At 48.4% G+C, this 19307-nt stretch overlaps 1 protein-coding gene across 1 annotated transcript; it reads right to left on the reverse strand.

Annotated features, from left to right (window-relative positions):
- Positions 1 to 7378: 7378 nt before the first annotated feature.
- Positions 7379 to 8716, reverse strand: LOC116374753 (uncharacterized). The gene is made up of 3 exons (XM_031829454.1): positions 8329 to 8716; positions 8073 to 8221; positions 7379 to 7597 (listed from the first exon to the last, which is right to left on the reverse strand). The coding sequence occupies exons 1-3, from the start codon at positions 8570 to 8572 to the stop codon at positions 7379 to 7381; spliced, it is 612 nt and encodes a 203-aa protein (XP_031685314.1). The 5' UTR covers positions 8573 to 8716.
- Positions 8717 to 19307: the final 10591 nt, after the last annotated feature.

A 19307-nucleotide genomic window follows, 5' to 3' on the forward strand; every position in this document is an offset into this window, starting at 1 on the left:
ACAAAATAACAACGTGAATGAACAAACAAAAATCGAAACAGTCCCGTATGGTATAAACACAGACACAGGAAACAATCACCCACCACTCAAAAGTGAATCCAGGCTGATTGAGAACCAGTATGGTTCTCAATCAGGGACAACGAATGACAGCTGCCTCTGATTGAGAACCATACCGGGCCAAACACAGAAATGCCAAATCATAGAAAAAGGAACATAACAAACCCACCCAATTCACACCCTGACCATACTAAAACAAAGACATAAAAAAAGAACTAAGGTCAGAACGTGACGGGCAGGTTACGGGTCGAGAGCCAGACCCGGTCTCACTGAGTTGATGGTCCGCTCTGGTTATTTGGCAGGGCGCAGCTCGCTGGAGGTGGACACGGGTGGCCTCCCATGTCTCCTCTGCGCGCCTAAACCAGTCATCCAACGCAGGAGCTTCGGTCTGACCCTGATACCATTGCGCCAGAACCAGCTGGTACCCCAATACACACTGAAAGGGGGAGAGGTTAGTGGAGGAGTGGCGAAGCAAGTTCTGTTCCATCTCGGCCCAGTGCACGAACGCAGCCCACTCACCCAGCCGGTCCTGAGAAGACCGCAGAAACTTGCCCACATCCTGGTTGACTCTCTCTACCTGCCCGTTACTCTCGAGGTGAAAACCTGAGGTAAGGCTGATCGAGAACCCCAGACGTTCCATGAACGCCTTCCAAACTCTTGACGTGAACTGGGAACCCCGATCCGACACTATATCCTCAGGCACCGCGTAGTGCCGGAAGACGTGAGTCAGCAGGGCTTCCGCAGTCTGCAGGGCCATAGGATGACCGGGCAGAGGGAGGTAGGAGGGAGGAGGGAGGAGGGAGGAGATGACAGTACTTAGAGAAACGATCCACAACGACCAGGATCATAGTGTTTCCCTGTGAAAGAGAAAGATCTGTTAGGATATCCACTGACAGATGTGACCAAGGTCGTTGTGGAACGGGTAAGGGATTAACTTACCTCTGGGCATGTAAGTCTTTGAGCCTTATACTGGGCACACATCGAGCAGGAGGAAACATAAGCCCTCACGTCTTTTGCCAAGGTGGGCCATCAGTACTTTCCAGTCAGACAGAGCACCGTCAGGGATGTGTGGGCCCAATAGATCAACTGGTCACGGACAGCTGACGGAACGTCCATACGCCCAACAGGGCACTGGAGGGGGGCGGGCTATGTACGTAAAGCCTGCTCAATTTCCACATCCAGCTCCCACACGACCAGCGCTACCAGGAAGGAGGCCGGGGGTATGGGAGTCTGATCCATGGGCCGCTCCTCTGTATCATACAACCGGAACAGTGCGTCTGCCGTCTTATTCTGGGAACCGGGTCTGTAGGATAGGGTAAACACAAAGCGGGTAAAGAACATGGCCCACCTTGCCTGATGGGGATTCAGTCTCCTCGCTGCCTGGATGTACTCCAGGTTGCGGTGGTCAGTCCAGATGAGGAAAGGCTGTTTAGCCCCCTCAAGCCAATGTCTCCACACCTTCAACGCTTTAACCGCAGCCAACAACTCGCGGTCCACCCACATCATAGTTAAGCTCCGCTGGGCTGAGCTTCTTCGAGAAGAAAGCACAGGGGCGGAGTTTCGGTGGCGTACCCGAGCGCTGTGAGAGCACGGCTCCTACCCCAGCCTCGGACGCGTCCACCTCCACTATGAATGCCAAAGAGGGATCCGGATGGGCCAGCACGGGTGCCGAAGTAAACAGAGCTCTTAGCTGCCCAAAAGCCCTGTCCGCCTCAGCCGACCATTGCAACAATACAGGAACCAGGCCAAAACCCCGGAAAATTCTCCGGTAGTAATTGGCAAACCCTAAAAACCGCTGCCCCTCCTTTACCGTGGTGGGAGTCGGCCAATTACGCATGGCTGCAATGTGGTCACTCTCCATCTCCACCCCTGATGTGGAAATGCAATACCCTTGGAAGGAGACAGCCTACTGAAAGAACAGGCACTTCTCAGCCTTGACATACAGGTCATGCTCCACCAGTCGTCCAAGTACCTTGCGCACCAAGGACACATGCTCGGTGCGTGTAGCAGAGTATATCAGAATGTCATCGATATACACCACTACACCCTGTGCAGGTCCCTGAACATCTCGTCTACAAAGGATTGGAAAACTGATGGAGCATTCATCAACAAATACGGCATGACGAGGTACTCATAATGCCCTGTGGTGGTACTAAATGCTGTCTTCCACTCGTCTCCCTCCCGGATACGCACCAGGTTATACGTACTCCCGTGATCCAGTTTCGTAAAGAAGCGCGCCCCATGCATTGACTCAATCGCCGTGGCGATAAGAGGTAGCGGCAAACTGTATCTCACCGTGATTTGATTGAGTCCTCTATAGCCACTGCACGGGCGTAAACCCCTATACATCTTCTTCACAAAAAATAAACTTGAGGAGGCGGATGACGCAGGGATTCAAAGACATAGGTATCCATAGCCACCGTCTCCGCTCAGGGGGGGGGGGGGAGACCTGGTCTAGACTTTCCCTGCCGTGGTAGTACCAACAGCAACCTCTACACACCTCCCTGAGCACTCTCGCAACCACCCCGTGAGAGCCCTCTGCCCTCTGTTGGCCCGGACCATAATGGTCGACAATCCAGAGCGTGAACTGGGAAGGGTCTAACTACAGGAAAAATGGGGATCCTAAACTAATGGCTAACGCTCTATCGATAAAATTCCCAGCTGCGCCTGAATCGACGAGCGCCTTATGCTGGGAATGTGGAGAAAATTCAGGGAAACAAACAGGCACAAACAGTTGATCAACAGAGGATTCTGGATGAGTGTGGTGCGAACTAACCTGGGGTGACGCCAGAGTGCCCTGTCTGTTGCCTCGACTCCCAGAAGAACCAACACGGCACACAGACTGTGTCCTCTGCGGCCACATATGGTGCATGTGATGGCTCCTGCTCCAGTCTCCCTATGAGCAGCCCCTCCTAACTCCATGGGCACCGGAGTGGTGATGCTGGAAGATGGCACCGACAGAGCCTCTTCTGGACGTCCGCGGGTGACCAGCAGGTTATCATACCAGATGGACAAATCCACCAGTTGGTCAAAGGAGATGGTGGCATCCCTGCAGGCCAGCTCACGTCGGACGTCCTCTCGTAGGTTGCATCGATAGTGGTCGATGAGGGCCCTGCGTTCCAGCCTGCTCCGCCGGCCAAGGTCCGGAATTCCAGAGCGAAATGCTGGGCGCTCCTCGTCCCCTGCCTCAAATGGAAGAGCCTTTCTCACGCCGCTCTACCTTCGGGTGGATGGTCGAAGATGGCCTGGAAGCGACGAGTGAACTCCTCGAACTGGTCCAACGCCGCGTCCTCCTCTCTCCACACGGCGTTTGCCCACTCCAGCGCTCCTCCTGTGAGACAGGAAATGAGGGTACCTACTCTCTCCCTTCCTGAGGGAGCTGGATGCACGCTGGCCAGATAGAGGTCCAGTTGAAACAGGAATCCCTGGCACTTTACTGCCATCCCATCATACTCCCTGGGAAGGGAGAGATGCATCCCACTGGAATTCTCTCCGGACGGGACGGGTGGAGGCAATCCCGGTTGTACTGGTCGAGGCGCTGGAGAGACTCCCTGTCTCTCCCAACGGTCCATGGTTTGAACAACGCGTTCCATCATGGCACCAAGTTGACTTAACATTGCCAAATGTTCCTTGTCGCTCTCCTGGACGCGCTCCTCGACTCCTCTAACCGGGGTACCTGCTCCTGCTGACTCCATGGTTTGGTGTGTAATTCTGTCAAAGGTGTGTAAGGGAGGCAAAGTCAGGTGCAGGAGAGCAGAGTGTAGTGAACAGGCGCACTTTAATTCCGTTCCAAAATACACAGCACATGAAAACAATAACGTGACAAAAACACGGAACATGACAAAAGTAAAGCGCCTGACAATAATCCACAACACCAAACAAAGAATTACACACAAAGACATGATAGGAAACAGAGGGCTAAATACATGTAGAATGATTAGGGAATGAAAACCAGGTGTGTATGGGACAAGACAAAACAAATTGATATCTGAAAAATGGAGCGGTGATGGCTAGAAAGACACCCATTGTCCATCGCTGAACGACGCCTGAACAAGGAGAGGAGCCGACTTCGGCGGAAGTCGTGACAATGACCAGCAAGGTCAAATAATAATAATCACAGTCGTTGTCGAGGGTGCAACAGGTCAGAACCTCAGGAGTAAAGCTCAGTTAGCTTTTCATAGCTGATCATTCAGAGTATCTCTACTGCTCCTGCTGTCTCTAGAGAGTTGAAAACAGAAGGTCTGGGAAAAGTAGCACGTATGGTGAACAGGTCAGGGTTCCATAGCCGCAAGCAGAAAAGTTTAAACTGGAGCAGCAGCACGGTGGACTGGGGACAGCAAGGAGTATTCAGGCCAGGTAGTTCTGAGGCATGGTCCTAGGGCTCAGGTCTTCCAAGAGAAAGAAAGAAAGAAAGAAAGAAAGAAAGAAAGAAAGAAGAAAGAAAGAAAGAAAGAAAGAAAGAAAGAAAGAAAGAAGAAAGAAAGAAAGAAAGAAAGAAAGAAAGAAAGAGAATTAGAGAGAGCTTACTTAAATTCACATAGGACGCCGGATAAGACAGGAGAAATACTCCAGATATAACAGACTGACCCTAGCCCCCCGACACATACTCTACTGCAGCATAAATACTGGAGGCTGAGACAGGAGGGGTCGGGAGGCAATGTGGCCCCATCCGACGATACCCCCGGACAGGGCCAAACAGGCAGGATATAACGACACCCATTTTCAATGTGTTGTCAGTAGTATCCCCCTGAGGATAGACTGGCCACTTCTTGTTGGAGACCTCATCAATGTTACAGTCTCTAGAGGAAAGAAATGGCTTCTCTCAATGTCCTTGTAACTAGATCACTGTGATGCCCTGACCACTTCATGTGGATAGAGGAGTGGGTGTGAGCGTGTGTGTGTTTTTGTGTGTGTAGGTGTGTGTACGTGCATGTCTGTGTATTCGTGCATGTCTGTGTGTACATCTGGGTGAGAGACACTTTGATCTCCTTATTGGGTAGATTAATATTTGAATTCATAGATGGATACATCTCACCATCCCTCCTACTGTCTCTCCTCTATATTCTCCCAGTCATCCCCCTGTCTTCTCTCCCTCCCCTTTCAGAGTTAATATGTTCTGCATCTTTTCTATATTAACAATCCTCAAAAACATCATGCTTAATTTCATACATGTACAGTATCTATGTTATGTAGATTTAGTTCCAAGTCTACTTTGTCAACAGCATGTTGATGTCAGGCTGATCTTTATTGTGGAGAGTGCACTCATGTACAACTAGGGGGTTTCTCAGGTGAGGGACAGCTTGGCTGTAGCCGTAAACGATGTGCTGCTACTACTGCTTCTCTCAGCTCATTATCCATGCAGACCACAGGCATGACAGAGACAGAAAAGTGCAGTTTGAACTAAATCTTCCCTGTGACAATTCATAAAATACCTAAATTCTCAAAATGATTTTCTAACGGAGCATTTTTCACCTGGTATTTTAATACTTAATTCAATAGTTTCAAAGCTCTCTATTCTGTCACCATTCAAGGTGATTAAATGACACATACAGTATGTGTGCTAATCAATTACTCTGATGACACCAATATATCCTCCCCTCCTGTAATACAGGCAAAGAGAATGATGTGCTGTAGTATGATGATGTTCCCACCATCCTTATTTAGGTTGACTTACTTAACCAATCTCCCTGTAATCTGTTGGAAACCCACCAGTAACAAAGCATCTTCAGGTGGCTCAGATATGTGGTGACAGGAGGACTCTATTTGATGCATGTGTAACAAAGGTAATTAGGCCCTGAGTTTGTGAGGTGTTATTAAAATGCTAAACAGTTTAAGGGCTGGATAACATGACGATCTAAACCTCATCAGGATGTGGGAGGGAAGGACAGAGGGAGAAAATAGAACACGTCTGATTTGTATTCGCTGTGGGTGAATGTTATTTCATACATTACAGAATGCAATATGCTTATGGATCATTATTGTCCAAATGAACTCTATGCTGATATATTCACTCTCCCCTACCTGTAGTAGTTTGATTGTTCCCTTGGCAGTAATATTTATTATTTTTGGTGAATTCAAACAAATAGGTCTAATCTAAACATGCTGCGTCACATATCAACAGTAGTGGAAATTTGCTGCAGAAAATATGCTTTATTAATTGATCAAAGTTTAGCTTTTGCTACATTGAAATGTTCATTAGACCTATTGGCTCTTCAGAGATGCAGAGGCAGCTCGGTCTCCATCAGTCAAAAAGTGCTGCAATCTCCAGCAGCATTGCATCCTCACTGGCATTATCAGTAGCAGGGGTAGCGGAGGCAGCCATATCCTTCAGCTCATCTTCATCTTCATACTCAGCGATGAGGTCTTCCAGGCTGGTCTCACTGATGGATTTCTTCATAGAGGTGTCTGTTAGGGTGGAGATCAAATCTTTAGCAGAGTCATCCTTCACATCCTCATCAGTAGTGATCATGTCCTTAGTGCTCTCAGGGGTCAGTGCCATGTCAAGAGTGGAGGTCTGGGTAATGGAGTCTGACGTGTGAAGATCTATCATGGTCTCCGATGAGACCATTGAGATCGGGCTCTGAGAGGTAGAAGTGGTCCGTGTGTCTGTGTTCATATCTGATGTCTGTGTTTCCATCTGCGCATGTGTCAAAGTGTTGGTAGAGGATGGCGTTCTCTCTGTCCTAGTTGCCATAGACGAGGTGGTCAGAGGGACTCCGGGTAGCTGCCACTCCAGCGGGAAGATGGCCTTGTTCCGAGCCAGGGAAAACTGAGAGAGGGAGCTCTACCCGGAGGAAAAGGGTGGTTAGGTTGAGGTCAGAGGGGAAATTGTCTAGATGTTTGAATCTCTGTCTGTCCGTATAGTAATTTAGGTTTCAGTAACTTACGTGGGCACGTGGTAGAGTCAGAGAGTCAGGTCTTATGTTAATTTCCTCCACAGGGGTCTTCACTTGCTGGCGTGTCCTTCGATTTTCCTGCACAACACAATTGTAACACCCAATGATAACACAGCATAATCAGAAAGATATTTTGCTCACAATAAAATACAATACAGCATTTTTGGTTGTCTCACAGTGTTAGGTCTTTGTCCTGAATTAGTTCCCTTGTCTGTTTCTGGTGTTGTACTTACGGGTTCGTGTTCCTGAGATGATTTCAACAGCTGAACTTCAGTCCTTTCTTTCTCCCTCCCCACCTTTCCATTAATCTTGTCCTTGACCCTTTTGGTTGTAACATCACCTCCAGACAAGTCTGAACCTGTGTAGATTAGACATTTTGATTTTGAAGACACTTTCTTCCAAGTGGAGCCAATCTCATTCTATATCTAATCAGCAGACACCCCATAACACTCACCAGTATCAGATGCATTAGCTTTGTCCTGGTCCTTTCTACTCTGTCTGTTCTGAGAGGGACGAGACTTCCTCGGCTTGACTTTCCCACCACAGCAGAAGAGAGTGAACAGCTGCAGGGCCGCCACAGCTGGATAGATGCTCTTCTTCTTCTCTTTCTGCTGGGTCTTCTTTGCTTGCTCCTCAGGGGAGACCTCAGTGTCGCAATCAGTAAGTACATCAGTTAGAAATCTACTGACATTTCAAACTACAATATCAATGTTGAATATACATAGCCAATGAGCTCTAGCTTGATTGGCAACAAATATTATTTCCTAAGTGTGTTTCCATGTCAAAATGTTACCCCATAATAACTAGGGTTAGTGCTGTCAGTGATCCTTGGGCCTTCCCTACCCTAAACCCTAACCTTAACCCCTACCTTAACCTTAACCCTTACCTTAACCATTTCAATTTCAACGTCAAAGGTCAGAGTTGGGACGTTCCATGGATTCTGTTTAGACTTTTCCTAATAACTATTAGGGCCTACCCCATCCGAAGGGGCATTGTGACATTATCACATTTGTCAAGCCATGTCAAAGAATCAGATTCAACACAATATGCTGTGTTTTCCTTATCAGTTGTCAAATGCATTGGTTAATACTCATTTATAAGCAAGTTTGGATGTCTTACCGAGTTAGGTCTTTGTTTAATGTCTTTTTCTTTTTCCTGTGTCGTTCTGCATTTGTGGTCCTGAGATTCAATGCTATGTTTCTCTCCCCCAACCTTTCCTTTACTCTTGTCCTTGATCCTTTTCACGTCACCTGCAGAGTAGTCCAAGCCTGTAAGTGAAACATTTCTAAGACACATGACCTGTTTTTTTCCAAGTGAAGCCTAGATAATTGTACAATGTAGCAGCACTAATCAATATACACCTCCTAACACTCACCAGTATCAGAGTCATTATTGTTGTTTGTATCGTTTATCGTTGTTCCCTTTCTCCCATCACCACTCTGGGAGGGATCAAAGGGTGTTTTCTTCACCTTGACACAGCTCAGCAGTGTAAACAGCTGAAGAAAGGTCAGGGCTTGAGGGATCCTCTTCTCCTTGGGTTTATCTTTATGTTCCTGTGTCTCCTTTGGTTTCTCCCTATGGGATACCTCAGGGACAGGGTCACTTAGTCTCTGACCCATGTCACGACAAGGTAGTGTACTGTTGAAATCAATCAAATCAGTTATAGGTTGGGAGATCGTTCCAATGTAGCTAATGCGCTCTACCTGAGCTTGTCTGACCGTTTTAATGTGGTCTGAGATTATGACATAAGTGTGTTTCCGTGGCAACATGTTACCTCATAATGTTCCCTTATAACAACTAGTTCTCCTTCCCTGGTAAAGGGGCATTGTGACATCACCAAGTTAGTTACCTATCCACATATCCACCCAGAGCACTGGAACAGCCTATTTTTATGGACCTAGTCTGCCTGTATGTCTGTAATTTCCTGCTGGATCAAATTAAGATCCTACCACTGTATGTCTGTTTCTCTCTTTCCTTCTCTCTACCTCTCTCTCTCTCTCTGCCTGTACTCATATTCAACCTCTGCCTTCACCCTATTGCAGCAGTTGATTTTCTCATAATTTGCCTACATCATGTTGCAAGGAGAGAGTGACTGAGCACAGGTCAATCACTCCACAATGAGTATGATTATACAGTTGATTATCAAGTGCCACATTCAACAGACTACAACTGTTGGCAATCAGAATACAATGTTGTTGTAGTCCAAGAGTCGACTCAGTGAATACATGCAGCACAATGGGCAAGAGTCATGGCAACACGTCTATTCATACCTCCTCTATATTTGCACTATTAAAAGCAGATCACCGCCACATGTAGCATTAGAGAAAGAAAGCCTCCCTGGCTCAGCACCTGTTACTGTCAGCTTGTAAGTGCTACATGTCAGCCTGATAATTACTCTGTGTGTAATCAGCAGAGGTATTCGTGATAAAAGCTCACAGAACATGATAGGCTAACACCTCTGGAGGCACCTGGATGTATCACAGTAGTTTATCCATTTCACTCAGACCACTAACGATAGGTTTGCAGGTATGCACGCACAAACACACATCACATGCACACACACACACACACACACACACACGCACAAACACACACCACATGCACACACACACGCACACACACACACACACACACACACACACACACACACACACACACACACACACACACACACACACACACACACACACACACACACACACACACACACACACAACCACGCATGCATTGCAACCACGCATGCATTTCTAAGAACGCATGCACACACACATTACTGAAGACACGGACACACACACACTGTCCATCATGTCCTATGAGTAGAGTAAAGACAGGGCCAGCAAAAACAGCAGCTGACAGACCGTAATAGAGCCTGTCTGTCAAATCAAATGTATTTATAAATCACATAAAATTTATTTATGAAGCCCTTCTTACGGAAACGCACGAGGTGGCTAATAACAGACCTCCATCCTATGCTAGCTTGCTACCGATGGTCCGGTTAGCTGTCTAAATCGCCGTGACCCCAACCAACCTCACTACTCACTGGACCCTTTTGATCACTCGACTAAGCATGCCTCTCCTTATTGTCAATATGCCTTGTCCATTGCTGTTCTGGTTAGTGTTTATTGGCTTATTTCACTGTAGAGCCTCTAGTCCTGCTCACTATACCTTATCCAACCTATTAGTTCCACCACCCACACATGCAATGACATCTCCTGGTTTCAATGATGTTTCTAGAGACAATATCTCTCTCATCATCACTCAATACCTAGGTTTACCTCCACTGTATTCACATCCTACCATACCTTTGTCTGTACATTATACCTTGAAGCTATTTTATCGCCCCCAGAAACCTCCTTTTACTCTCTGTTCCAGACGTTCTATACGAACAATTCTTATTGCTTTTAGCCGTACCCTTATCCTACTCCTCCTCTGTTCCTCTGGCGATGTAGAGGTGAATCCAGGCCCTGCAGTGCCTTGCTCCTCTCCTATTCCCCAGGCACTCTCTTTTGATGACTTCTGTAACCATAATAGCCTTGGTTTCATGCATGTTAACATTAGAAGCCTCCTCCCTAAGTGTGTTCTATTCACTGCTTTAGCACACTCTGCCAACCTGGATGTTCTAGCTGTGTCTGAATCCTGGCTTAGGAAGACCCCCAAAAATTCTGAAATTTTCATCCCAAACTACAACATTTTCAGACCTCCCTTATCTCACCTCATTTGCTCATACCGTATATAGACTTGTTTATTCTGTATTATTGACTGTATGTTTGTTTTACTCCGTGTCGTTGTATGTGTCGAGCTGCTTTGCTTTATCTTGGCCAGGTCGCAATTGTAAATGAGAACTTGTTCTCAACTTGCCTACCTGGTTAAATAAAGGTGAAATAAAAAATAAAAAAACATTAGAGACAAACCAGGCTATGAGGGGTGGTCAGTACTCTTCTGGATCTGCCGGGTGGAGATTGTAACAGAACATAGCCAAGATGTTCAAATGTTCATAGATGACTGTAAAAGGTGTGTACGGGAGGCAAAGTCAGGTGCAGGAGAGCAGAGTGTAGTGAACAGCCAAAATACATAGCACATAAAAACAATAACGTGCCAAAGACACGGAACATGACATAAGTAATAATCCACAATACCAAACAAACAATTACACATAAAGACATGATGGGAAACAGAGGGCTAAATACATGTATAATGATTAGGGAATGAAAACCAGGTGTGTATGGGACAAGACAAAACAAATGGATATATGAAAAATGGAGAGTTGATGGCTAAAAAGCTTGTGACTTCAATCGCCGAACGTTGCCCAAATAAGGAGGGGAAACGACGGTAGTTGTGACAGTACCCCACCCTTGACGCAAAGCTCCAGTGGCACGCCGGCACCGGCTTCGGGGATGACCCGGAGTGCGAAGTGAAGGGCGATCCGGCGACGGTGAAACTCCCGCAGCAGTTCAGGATCCAAAACATCCGCAACCGGAATACAGCACCTCTCCTCCTGGACCCTACCCCTCCGATTCCACGGGGTACTGAAGGCACCCTGCCTGACGCCTCAAATCTAGGATGGAAAGAACGATGTACACTAGGGACCCCTCGATGTCCAAAGGGGGTGGAGGGACCTCCCACACCTCAGATTCCTGGAGCGGACCAGCCACCACCGGCCTGAGGAGAGACACATGGAACGAGGGATTAATACGATAATCAGAGGCAAGCTGTAATCTGTAACATACCTCATTCACCCTCCTCAGGACATTAAAGGGCCCCATAAACCGCGGCCCCAGCTTCCGCAGGGCAGTCGGAGGGGCAGTGTAACGACTCTCCTCTTCTTCTGACGAGGAGTAAGAGATGTCGGACCAACGTGCAGCGTGGTAAGTGTCCATTTTAATATATAAAACTGAACACTACAAAAATACAAAATAACAACGTGAATGAACAAACGAAAATCGAAACAGTCCCGTATGGTATAAACACAGACACAGGAAACAATCACCCACCACTCAAAAGTGAAACCAGGCTACCTAAGTATGGTTCTCAATCAGGGACAACGAATGACAGCTGCCTCTGATTGAGAACCATTCCCGGGCCAAACACAGAAATTCCAAATCATAGAAAAAGAAACATAGACAACCCACCCAATTCACGCCCTGACCATACTAAAACAAAGACATAACAAAAGAACTAAGGTCAGAACGTTACGGGCAGGTTACGGGTCGAGAGCCAGACCCGGTCTCACTGCTGTGATGGTCCACTCTGGTTATTTGGCAGCACGCGGTTCGCTGGAGGTGTACACGGGTGGCCTCCCATGTCTCCTCCGCACGCCTAAACCAGTCATCCACCGCAGGAGCTTCGGTCTGACCCTGATGCCATTGCGCCAGAACCAGCTGGTATCCAAATACGCACTGAAAGGGGGAGAGGTTAGTGGAGGAGTGGCGAAGCAAGTTCTGTGACATTTCGGCCCAGTGCACGAACGCAGCCCACACACCCAGCCGGTCCTGGCAATAAGACCGCAGAAACTTGCCCACATCCTGGTTGATCTACAAGTCCATGCTAGGTAAAGCTCCGCCTTATCTCAGCTCACTGGTCACGATGGCAACACCCATCCGTAGCACGCGCTCCAGCAGGTGTATCTCACTGATCATCCCTAAAGCCAACACCTCATTTGGCCGCCTTTCGTTCCAGTACTCTGCTGCCTGTGACTGGAACGAATTGCAAAAATCGCTGAAGTTGGAGACTTTTATCTCCCTCACCAACTTCAAACATCAGCTATCTGAGCAGCTAACCGATCGCTGCAGCTGTACATAGTCTATTGGTAAATAGCCCACCCTTTTCACCTACCTCATCCCCATACTGTTTTTATTTATTTACTTTTCTGCTCTTTTGCACACCAATATCTCTACCTGTACATGACCATCTGATCATTCATCACTCCAGTGTTAATCTGCAAAATTGTAATTATTTGCCTACCTCCTCATGCCTTTTGCACACATTGTATATAGACCCCCCCTTTGTTTTCTACTGTGTTATTGACTTGTTAATTGTTTACTCCATGTGTAACTCTTTGTTGTATGCTCACACTGCTATGCTTTATCTTGGCCAGGTCGCAGTTGCAAATGAGAACTTGTTCTCAACTAGCCTACCAGATTATATAAAGGTGAAATAATTTATTTTTTCTCTACCTGCCCGTTACTCTCGAGGTGAAAACCTAAGGTAAGGCTGATCGAGAACCCCAGACGTTCCATGAACGCCTTCCAAACTCTTGAACTGGGGACCCCGATCCGACACTATATCCTCAGGCACCCCGTAGTGCCGGAAGACGTGAGTCATAGGATGACCGGGCAGAGGGAGGGAGGAGGGAGGAGGGAGGAGATGACAGGACTTAGAAAAACGATCCACAACGACCAGGATCATAGTGTTTCTCTGTGAAAGAGAAAGATCTGTTAGGATATCCACTGACAGATGTGACCAAGGTTGTTGTGGAACGGGTAAGGGATTAACTTACCTCTGGGCATGTGTCTTTGAGCCTTATACTGGGCACACAACGAGCAGGAGGAAACATAAGCCCTCACGTCTTTTGCCAAGGTGGGCCATCAGTACTTTCCAGTCAGACAGAGCACCGTCAGGGATGTGTGGGCCCAATAGATCAACTGGTCACGGACAGCTGACGGAACGTACATACGCCCAACGGGGCACTGGAGGGGGGCGGGCTATGCACGCAAAGCCTGCTCAATTTCCACATCCAGCTCCCACACGACCAGCGCTACCAGGAAGGAGGCCGGGGGTATGGGAGTCTGATCCATGGGCCGCTCCTCTGTATCACACAACCGGAACAGTGCGTCTGCCGTCTTATTCTGGGAACCTGGTCTGTAGGATAGGGTAAACACAAAGCGGGTAAAGAACATGGCCCACCTTGCCTGATGGGGATTCAGTCTCCTCGCTGCCTGGATGTACTCCAGGTTGCGGTGGTCAGTCCAGATGAGGAAAGGGTGTTTAGCCCCCTCAAGCCAATGTCTCCACACCTTCAACGCTTTAACCGCAGCCAACAACTCGCGGTCCCCCACATCATAGTTAAGCTCTGCTGGGCTGAGCTTCTTCGAGAAGAAAGCACAGGGGCGGAGTTTCGGTGGCGTACCCGAGCGCTGTGAGAGCACGGCTCCTACCCCAGCCTCGGACGCGTCCACCTCCACTATGAATGCCAAAGAGGGATCCGGATGGGCCAGCACGGGTGCCGAAGTAAACAGAGCTCTTAGCTGCCCAAAAGCCCTGTCCGCCTCAGCCGACCACTGCAACCATACAGGACCCACCTTCAGCAATGAGGTATTGGGAGCAGCAACCAGGCCAAAACCCCGGAAAATTCTCCGGAAGTAATTGGAAAACCCTAAAAACCGCTGCCCCTCCTTTACCGTGGTGGAGTCGGCCAATTACGCATGGCTGCAATGTGGTCGCTCTCCATCTCCACCCCTGATGTGGAAATGCAATACCTTTGGAAGGAGACAGCCTGCTGAAAGAACAGGCACTTCTCAGCCTTGACATATAGGTCATGCTCCAACAGTCGTCCAAGTACCTTGCGCACCAAGGACACATGCTCGGCACGTGTAGCAGAGTATATCAGAATGTCATCGATATAGACCACTACACCCTGTGAAGGTCCCCGAACATCTCGTCTACAAAGGATTGGAAAACTGATGGAGCATTCATCAACAAATACGGCATGACGAGGTACTCATAATGCCCTGTGGTGGTACTAAACGCTTTCTTCCACTCGTCTCCCTCCCGGATACGCACCAGGTTATACGTACTCCCGTGATCCATGTTCGTGAAGATGCGCGCCCCATGCATTGACTCAATCGCTCAATCATGGCGATAAGAGTTAGCGGCAAACTGTATCTCACCGTGATTTGATTGAGTCCTCTATAGTCACTGCACGGGCGTAAACCCCTGTCCACCTTCCCCCCAAAAAATGTACTTGAGGAGGCGGGTGACGCAGGGATTCAGAGAAATATGTATCCATAGCCACCGTCTCTGCTTGCTACAAGGGACACACGTGACTCCTTGGAAGCACAGCATCTGCCAGGAGACTTATCGCACAATCCCACCGTCGATGAGAGCCAAATTGGCATATTCGGGGGCGGGGGGTGCACGGTGGAGACCTGGTCTGGACTTTCACCAACGGCAACCCCTACACACCTCCCTGAGCACTCTCGCGACCACCCCGTGAGAGCCCTCTGTTGCCAGGAAATAGTGGGGTTATGCAGAGCCAACCAGGGAAGGCCTAATACCACATGAAACACAGGAGAGTCAATGAGGAAGAGGCTGATTTTCACTTTGTGATCCCCCTGCATAAACATGGCCAAGGAGATGGTGGCCTCCCTGATTATCCCGGACCATAATGGTCGACAATCCAGAGCATGAACTGGGAAGGGTCTAACTACAAGAAAAATGGGGATCCCTAAACTAATGGCTAACGCTCTGTCGATAAAATTCCCAGCTGCGCCTGAAGCAGCCCCTCCTAACTCCATGGGCACCGGAGCGGTGATGCTGGAAAATGGCACGGACAGAGCCTACTCTGGACGTCCGCGGGTCACCAGCAGGTTATCATACCAGATGGAAAGCACAGGGGCGGAGCTTCGGTGGCGTACAAGAGCGCTGTGAGAGCACGCCTCCTACCCCAGCCTCGGACGCGTCCACCTCCACAATGAATGCCAAAGAGGGATCCGGATGGGCCAGCACGGGTGCCGAAGTAAACAGAGCACTTAGCTGCCCAAAAGCCCTGTCCGCCTCAGCTGACAACTGCAACAATACAGGACCCACCTTCAGCAATGAGGTAATGGAAGCAGCAACCAGGCCAAAACCCCGGAAAATTAACCGGTAGAAATTGGCAAACACTAAAAACCGCTGCCCCTCCTTTACCGTGGTGGGAGTCGGCCAATTACGCATGGCTGCAATGTGGTCACTCTCCATCTCCACCCCTGATGTGAAAATGCGATACCCTTGGAAGGAGACAGCGTGCTGAAAGAACAGGCAGTACTCAGCCTTGACATACAGGTCATGCTCCAACAGTCGTCCAAGTACCTTGCGCACCAAGGACACATGCTCGGTGCGTGTAGCAGAGTATATCAGAATGTCATCGATATACACCACTACACCCTGTGCAGGTCCCTGAACATATCGTCTACAAAGGATTGGAAAACTGATGGAGCATTCATCAACATATACGGCATGGCGAGGTACTCATAATGCCCTGTGGTGGTACTAAACGCTGTCTTCCACTCGTCTCCCTCCCGGATACGCACCAGGTTATACGTACTCCCGTGATCCAGTTTTGTGAAGAAGCGCGCCCCATGCATTGACTCAATCGCCGTGGCGATAAGAGGTAGCGGCAAACTGTATCTCACCGTGATTTGATTGAGTCCTCTTTAGTCAATGCACGGGAGTAAACCCCTATCCATCTTCTTCACAAAAAATAAACGGGCGGGTGGGTGACGCAGCGATTCAGAGACATATGTATCCATAGCCACCGTCTCCGCTTGCTACAGGGGATACACATGACTCCTGGGAAGCACAGCATCTGCCAGGAGACGTATCGGGATCCCTAAACTATTGGCTAAAGCTCTGTCGATAAAATTCCCAACTGCGCCTGAATCGACGAGCGCCTTATGCTGGGAATGTGGAGAAAATTCAGGGAAACAAATAGGCACAAACAGTTGATCAACAGAGGATTCTGGATGAGTGTGGTGCGAACTCACCTGGGGTGACACCAGAGTGCCCTGTCTGTTTCCTCGACTCCCAGAGGAACCAACACGGCACGCAGAGTGTGTCCTCTGGACGTCCGCGGGTGACCAGCAGGTTATCATACCAGATGGACAAATCCACCAGTTGGTCAAAGGAGATGGTGGCATCCCTGCACGCCAGCTCACGTCGGACATCCTCTCGTAGGTTGCATCGATAGTGGTCGATGAGGGCCTTGCGTTCCAGCTTGCTCCGCCAGCCAAGGTCCGGAATTCCAGAGCGAATTCCTGGGCGCTCCTCTTCCCCTGCCTCAAATGGAAGAGACTTTCTCCCGCCGCTCTACCTTCGGGTGGATGGTCGAAAATGGCCCGGAAGCGACGGGTGAACTACTGGAACTGGTCCAACGCCGCGGCCTCCTCTCTCCACACGGTGTTTGCCCACTCCAGCGCTCCTGTGAGACAGGAAATGAGGGCAGCTACTCTCTCCCTTCCTGAGGGAGCTGGTTGCACGCTGGCCAGATAGAGGTCCAGTTGAAACAGGAATCCCTGGCACTTTGCAGCCATCCCATCATACTCCAGGCATCCCACTGGAATTCTCTCCGGACGGGACGGGTGGAGGCAATCCCGTTTGTACTGGTTGAGGTGCTGGAGAGAATCCCTGTCTCTCCCAACGGTCCATGGTTTGAAAAACGAGATCCATCATGGCACCAAGTTGACTTAACATTGCCGAATGTTCCTTGTCGCTCTCCTGGACGCGCTCCTCGACTCCTCTAACTGGGGTACCTGCTCCTGCTGACTCCATGGTTTGGTGTGTAATTCTGTCAAAGGTGTGTAAGGGAGGCAAAGTCAGGTGCAGGAGAGCAGAGTGTAGTGAACAGGCGCACTTTAATTCCATTCCAAAATACACAGCACATAAAAACAATAACGTGACAAAAATACGGTACATGACAAAAGTAAAGCGCCCGACAATAATCCACAACACCAAACAAACAATTACACACAAAGACATGATAGGAAACAGAGGGCTAAATACATGTAGAATGATTAGGGAATGAAAACCAGGTGTGTATGGGACAAGACAAAACAAATGGATATCTGAAAATGGAGCGGTGATGGCTAGAAAGCCAGTTATGTCCATCGCTGAACGCCGCCTGAACAAGGAGAGGAGCCGACTTCGGCGGAACTCGTGACAATGACCAGCAGGGTCAAATAATAATAATCACAGTGGTTGTCGAGGGTGCAACAGGTCAGAACCTCAGGAGTAAATGTCAGCTAGCTTTTCATAGCCGATCATTCAGAGTGTCTCTACTGCTCCTGCTGTCTCTAGAGAGTTGAAAACAGAAGGTCTGGGACAAGTAGCACGTATGGTGAACAGGTCAGGGTTCCATAGCCGCAGGCAGAAAAGTTTAAACTGGAGCAGCAGCACAGCCAGGTGGACTGGGGACAGCAAGGAGTCATCAGGCCAGGTAGTTCTGAGGCATGGTCCTAGGGCTCAGGTCCTCCAAGAGAAAGAAAGAAAGAAAGGGAGAAAGAGAGAAAGAAAGAAAGAAAGAAAGAAAGAAAGAAAGAAAGAAAGAAAGAAAGAAAGAAAGAAAGAAAGAAAGAAAGAAAGAAAGAAAGAAAGAAAGAAAGAATGAAAGAAAGAGAGAGAATTAGAGAGAGCTTACTTAAATTCACATAGGACGCCGGATAAGACAGGAGAAATACTCCAGATATAACAGACTGACAGACTGACCCTAGCCCCCCGACACATACTCTACTGCAGCATAAATACTGGAGGCTGAGACAGGAGGGGTCGGGAGACAATGTGGCCCCATCCTACGATACCCCCGGACAGGGCCAAACAGGCAGGATATAACCACACCCATTTTCAATGTGTTGTCAGTAGTATCCCCCTGAGGATAGACTGGCCACTTCTTGTTGGAGACCTCATCAATGTTACAGTCTCTAGAGGAAAGAAATGGCTTCTCTCAATGTCCTTGTAACTAGATCACTGTGATGCCCTGACCACTTCATGTGGATAGAGGAGCGGGTGTGAGTGTGTGTGTGTTTTTTGTGTGTGTAGGTGTGTGTACGTGCATGTCTGTGTGTACGTGCATGTCTGTGTGTACATCTGGGTGACACACACTTTGATCTCCTTATTGGGTAGATTAATATTTGAATTCATAGATGGATACATCTCACCATCCCTCCTACTGTCTCTCCTCTATATTCTCCCAGTCATCCGCCTCTCTTCTCTCCCTCCCCTTTCAGAGTTTCGGAGGTGTTATTCTGCATCTTTTCTAGATTAACAATCCTCAAAAACGTCATGCTTAATTTCATACATGTACAGTATCTATGTTATGTAGATTTAGTTCCAAGTCTACTTTGTCAACAGCATGTTGATGTCAGGCTGATCTTTATTGTGGAGAGTGCACTCATGTACAACTAGGGGGTTTCTCAGGTGAGGGACAGCTTGGCTGTAGCCGTAAACGATGTGCTGCTACTACTGCTTCTCTCAGCTCATTATCCATGCAGACCACAGGCATGACAGAGACAGAAAAGTGCAGTTTGAACTAAATCTTCCCTGTGACAATTCATAAAATACCTAAATTCTCAAAATGATTTTGCTAACGGAGCATTTTTCACCTGG

The sequence above is a fragment of the Oncorhynchus kisutch genome, linkage group LG8, assembly GCF_002021735.2.
Source record: "Oncorhynchus kisutch isolate 150728-3 linkage group LG8, Okis_V2, whole genome shotgun sequence".
In the NCBI taxonomy this organism is placed as follows: Eukaryota; Metazoa; Chordata; class Actinopteri; order Salmoniformes; family Salmonidae; genus Oncorhynchus; species Oncorhynchus kisutch.